The 5,880-nt window shown below is 42.9% G+C and overlaps 1 protein-coding gene across 1 annotated transcript; it reads left to right on the top strand.

Annotated features, from left to right (window-relative positions):
- The first annotated feature begins 320 nt into the window (after window positions 1-320).
- LOC133965232 (uncharacterized) lies at window positions 321-2,357 on the top strand. The gene is made up of 2 exons (XM_062399683.1): window positions 321-1,655; window positions 1,768-2,357. The coding sequence occupies exons 1-2, from the start codon at window positions 803-805 to the stop codon at window positions 1,920-1,922; spliced, it is 1,008 nt and encodes a 335-aa protein (XP_062255667.1). The 5' UTR covers window positions 321-802; the 3' UTR covers window positions 1,923-2,357.
- Window positions 2,358-5,880: the final 3,523 nt, after the last annotated feature.

The following is a 5,880-nucleotide window of genomic DNA, read 5'->3' as shown; positions in this document are numbered from 1 at the left end:
TGCCGTAGTTTACCGTGCTCCCAGGGCTTATACTGAATTTTTAAAGGAATTCCCTGAGTTTTTATCAAACTTAGTCCTAAAGACCGATAAAATTATTATTGTTGGTGACTTTAATATTCATGTTGATAATAATAAAGATTGCCTTAGCGTAGCATTTATTTCAATACTAGACTCTATTGGTTTCAGTCAGTGTGTGCACAAACCTACTCATTGTGGTAACCACACACTTGACCTTGTATTATCGTACGGTGTCGCAATTGAAAATTTAACAGTACTTCCGCGCAATCCAGTTCTATCAGACCATAATTTAATAACTGTCATCAAACCCCTACTCAAAAAACCCACCCTAGACCCAGAGGTTTTAGCCAATTACAGACCAATATCTAACCTCTCCTTCATTTCTAAAATCTTAGAAAAAGTGGTAGCCAATCAGCTGTGTGAGTTTCTCCAGGAAAATAATATATATGAAGACTTTCAATCGGGGTTTAGAGCCAATCACAGTACAGAGACAGCCTTGGCAAAAGTCACTAATGACCTTTTAATAGCCTCAGATCAGGGACTTGTGTCTGTCCTCGTTCTGTTAGATCTCAGTGCAGCATTCGACACAATTGACCATCAAATTTTATTACAAAGACTAAAACAGTTAATTAACATTAATGGAACCGCCCTTAACTGGTTTAAATCGTATTTTTCTGATCGCTCCCAATTTGTGCAAATTAATGATGAGTCATCTGTGCGCACCAAAGTTAATCATGGTGTTCCACAGGGCTCTGTGCTCGGCCCAATTTTATTCTCATTATATATGCTTCCACTAGGAAACATTATCAGGACACACTCGGTAAATTTCCACTGCTATGCGGATGACACCCAGTTATATTTGTCAATAAAACCTGAACAAAGTAATCAATTAACTAAACTTCGAACATGTCTCAAGGACATAAAAACCTGGATGACCCGCAATTTTCTCTTATTAAACTCAGACAAAACAGAGGTTATAATACTTGGCCCCAAACACCTTAGAGATGCATTATCTAATGATATAGCTGCGCTAGACGACATTGCCCTTGCTTCCAATGAAACAGTCAGGAACTTGGGAGTGATCTTCGATCCTGATTTATCCTTTAATAGTCACTTAAAACAAATTTCTAGGACCGCTTTTTTCCACTTGCGTAATATTTCAAAAATTAGACATGTCCTTTCACAAAAAGATGCAGAAAAACTAGTCCACGCCTTTGTTACATCGAGACTGGACTATTGTAATTCATTATTATCAGGCTCCAGCAGGAAGTCGTTAAAGACTCTACATCTTGTCCAAAATGCTGCAGCACGTGTCCTGACGAGAACAAAGAGAAGAGAGCACATTTCTCCAATATTAGCATCGCTACACTGGCTTCCAGTTAAATCTAGAATAGAATTTAAAATTCTCCTCCTCACCTTCAAGGCCCTTAATAATATAGCGCCTTTATACCTTAAAGAGCTGTTAATACCTTATAAACCCACTAGAGCACTCCGCTCCCAGAATTCAAGCCTACTTGTCGTCCCTAAATTCTCTAAAAGTAGAGTAGGAGCCAGAGCTTTTAGCCATCAAGCCCCTCGGCTGTGGAATAATCTACCACTTTCAGTTCGGGAGGCAGTCACCATCTGTTCGTTTAAAAGTAGGCTCAAAACCTTTCTTTTTGATAAAGCTTATAGTTAGAGCTAATTAGTGCGCCAGAACGTTACTTGTTCTATTTTATGACACATGACACACGGAGCTTCTCTTTCCAGCTTCTCCTTCCTCTTCTCCATCCCTATCCCCCTTCCCCGGAATCCCTTTGCTTTATCACCCGCAGATCCAGGGCCTCTGTGGCCGCACCATGGATTACGGTTTGTGGATCGCGCACCGGGGGTCGCGGTGTTGGATCCAGTGTGGCGGATTCTGAGTCATGTGGGCTGATCGTGGTGCTGGTGGCGGACCCTGTGTCGCGTTGGCATTGGGCACGGGCGGTGGACCAGGACCGCAGTGGTGGCTTGTGATGGGTCCTCCTGGTGGGCGGCGGTGGACGGTGACTGAGGACTGAAGTGGCGTCTGGTCTGGATGGTGGATCGTGGTCTAGATGGTTGCTGAGCATGGACTGTGCTTCATCAATGCTGCTAGAGACTTTGATTATTGATGATGTTCTCCTGCACGTGGCATCTATTGCACTTCTGTCCGTCCTGGGAGAGGGATCCCCCACATGTGGCTCTCTCTGAGGTTTCTACATATTTTTACCCTGTTAAAAGGGTTTTTTGTAGTTTTTCCTTACTCTTGCTGAGGGTTAAGGACAGAGGATGTCACACCCTGTTAAAGCCCTATGAGATGAATTGTAATTTGTGAATATGGGCTATACAAATAAAATTTGATTGATTGATTGATTGATTCAACCAGACGCCAGACATTCATTAAAAACCTGTAAAATATCATGCGATAAAATGACCCAGTACGCTTTATAAAACTCCGCTGTGAGACCATCAATGCCAGGAGCCCGCCATCCAGGGCGGTCAGTGAATAGTGAATATCTGATTCCCTTCTCCTCTGCCACCTGCAGCTCGAACCACAGCGAGCAAATAATCTGTCCAGGTGAATCTGTTTCCTGTTTCATTCTGCTGACGTTTTAAAAAAACAACTGGGAGCATTTTAAATTCATCATCACACCATGTTATTAATAAGTATGTGTATGTGTGTTCCGAAGAGGCCTCAGATGATGATGCTGAACCGCCTGACATGAAAAACACCACCACTTCCCCTGAGGGAAAACACTACGGTGAGTTCTCTGGAGTAATCAGAGTAATTTGTTATTCAGCTAATGTTCAATGGAAAACATGGTATTATTTCACGATTAGGACGTTTTGATCCTTCACTTATTTGATTGTTGGTTTTGTTTCTGAATGAAGATCTGAAAGTGATATCCGTTATTATTTCATGTTTCTGAAAAATGTCCAAACAGATATAAGTTCAACCCTTCGCTATCAATGATACTCAACTCTGTTCCCGCTGATTTGATCTTTTTCTTTGGTTTTGACTGAAAGCAGTGACGCCCAGTTCCTGTGCTACACCCAACCCAGTTCAACATAGATAAGTGAAAAAGCTCACGTTATCTCTTTCTGCTTGATCTTGTGGTCAGAACAAGGCGAAAATTGTGTTTACTTTATCCATGCATGTAAAAATGTGTCTTCTAAATAATGGCCAGTTGTTGATGCACAATTATCAAGACACAAACCAACATTTCTTTTCTCACATTGTTTATTTACATCTCCTTCCTCACTTTTCTGCCTTTTCTCCTCAGTAAGGATTATGCTGCAGTAAGAACAAGAGCGAGACCAGGTACGTTTTCAGCCTAAGGCCAAAACCTGGCCCTATCTTTCAATGGCATGACTATATGAGGAGACTTCACAAATTAAACAACAGAAGTTCACGCAAACGTTTTAAAGTTTGACAGTTATAAACCATTGTCTGTCCTGTGTCTGTTCTTGGGTCCTAACACAGTGTCAGCAGGGATCTGCGTTTCCCAGAATAAGCTTCGACAGATTGTGGATCCCAGCCAGAGGCTCCTCGGGCAGCTGCACAAAATTGTCTACATCTCTCAAGTATTGTAACCCACAGTTTTTGGTCACAGAAAATCCAAGAAATCCTTGCGATTCAAATGATATCTCATCATGATCTGCCTGCAAACGGGCTCTTGTTCTGGTATTGAATTGGGTTATGTCATCCCCAGCTTCCACCAGCTCCGCACCACAACATCAGACGTCGAGTCATCGAAAGATTTAAAAAGTCTCTGTTCCACTATGGAAGCGATCCGTACAACCTCAAGGTGGAGCTAAGCAAGGTTTGTACTGTCGACTTAAAATTTACTGAAATATCCGGGTGCACCTACGTAAATTCAGTACCGTGGTTACTGAAAAGGTGAAAATAATGAATTTCCTGTAATTGTTTTCTCACTCGCAGGTTGGCACTGCTTGAATCCAGGCTTCACTGTCTCTTCTGGGTCCATAATTAGGTTTTGGTTCATATTGAAATGTCCCAAAAAAGGTGTCGCAGATATCAACGTCCCCCATGAGATGGATTGAAAACAAATCAGTCCCGTTTCCAAACAAACAGCTTGTTCAGGACTTGTTTCATCCATTTCTTATTCTTGAAGTATTTTCTGATGTTGGGAAGTGGATGTTTGTATTTTCACTCTTTCAAATGAATGGGGAAAGTGCTCAATCTCCTTCATACTTTGACGCTTCATTCAAACTCTGCACAGCGGCTTCTTCAGCTCAGTTTGCCAGGTATTGTTATTGAGGAACGCCAGCCATGCCTCATGATGTGATATGATATGTTGACGTGTTGGAGTCGGCTTGGGCTTTTAGGGCAGGGTTTAGGTTTAGGTTTAGCAAAGGGATCAGGTTTGGGGAGGGTTAAACTGAGTGATGTCCTTTCTGGGTTCGGCTGAGACCGACTGAATGGTGGGCGGGGCTTCCCTTTTGCAGAGCTGAAAGGCTCTTGGTTGTTCTGGAGGTTGGTGGGGGTATACGCAGCTCATGGAAATTAGAATTAATTTCTTTATGCTTCCTCCCAAGATCTGCCTTAAATTGAACCATGATGTCCTCGTTCATCTTACTCTCTGTGGCTGTTGAGGCTTTATTTTGCTTCTCGTTTTGATTTGTTTCTCTTAATAAGCGGGTTTTGTACTTCCGGACTTTCTCTTCAAGCATGTTGCAAGTGTCTCTGTCCTTCTTGAGCTGGATTAGAGAAAGCTCTCTCTTGAGTTTGACATCTTCCAGTTCACCTTCCAGCCTTTTTTTATCCTCAGCCAGTTGGTGATTTTTACACGTCAGAAGCATCAGCTCCTCTTTGTCCTTCTGCTGCTGGGAGAGGGCCGCCTCATAATCCGTCTGGAGTTTATTGTATTTGCCTTGCTCCTGTTTGAGTTTCAAGGCCCACTGGTAATCTTGAGCAAGCTCTCTCTTGGTGGCATTCTCAAGTTCAGCTTGGAGCCTCTTTTGCGCTAATATCGGCAGTTTCTGACTTGTAAAAGTCATGAGCATCATCTTTTCTTTGTCCTTCTGCTGCTGGGTGAGAGCGACTTCCAAATCCTTCTGGAGTTTATTGTATTTGCCTTGCTCCTGTTTGAGTTTTAAGGCCCAATGGTTATCTTGAGCAAGCTCTCTCTTGGGGCCATCCTCAAGTTCAACTCTGAGCCTCTTTAGCTCCAAAGCCAGTTTCTGATCTTTACCAGTCAGACGCATCAACTCTTCTTTGTCCTTGTGCTGCTGTGAAAGGGCAACTTCCAAATCCTTCTGGAGTTTATTGTATTTGCCTTGCTCCTGTTTGAGTTTCAAGGCCCAATGGTTATCTTGAGCAAGATCTCTCTTGGGGCCATCCTCAAGTTCAACTCTGAGCCTCTTTAGCTCCAAAGCCAGTTTCTGATCTTTACCAGTCAGACGCATCAACTCTTCTTTGTCCTTGTGCTGCTGTGACAGGGCAACTTCCAAATCCTTCTGCAGTTTTTTGTTTTTGCCTTGCTCCTGTTTGAGTTTCAAGGTCCACTGGTCATCTTGAGCAGGCTGTCTCTTGTGGTCATCCTTGAGTTTACCTTGGAGCCTCTTTAGCTCCATAGCCAGTTTCTGATTTTTAGACGTCAGAAGCAGCAGCTCTTCTTTGTCTTTGTGCTGCTTGGAGAGGGCAACTTCCAAATCCGTTTGGAGTTTATTGTTTTTGCCTTGCTCCTGTTTGAGTTTCGCAGTCAACTGGTTATCTCGAGCACTCTGTCTCTTGTGGTCATCCTTAGGTTCACCTTGTGGCCTCTTTTGCTCCAAAGCCAGTTGCTGATTCTTACAAGTCAGATGGATCAGCTCTTCTTTGTCCCTCTTCTGCTG

Source organism: Platichthys flesus, chromosome 11, assembly GCF_949316205.1.
Source record: "Platichthys flesus chromosome 11, fPlaFle2.1, whole genome shotgun sequence".
In the NCBI taxonomy this organism is placed as follows: domain Eukaryota; kingdom Metazoa; phylum Chordata; class Actinopteri; order Pleuronectiformes; family Pleuronectidae; genus Platichthys; species Platichthys flesus.
This window is presented reverse-complemented; position numbering and strand designations above follow the sequence as displayed.

Coding starts and splice junctions, on each gene's coding strand:
- LOC133965232 (XM_062399683.1), top strand. CDS start 803: ATGCTTCCACTAGGAAACATTATCAGGACACACTCGGTAAATTTCCAC. Junction 1,656..1,767: donor CACCATCTGTTCGTTTAAAA/GTAGGCTCAAAA, acceptor TTCTCTTTCCAG/CTTCTCCTTCCTCTTCTCCA.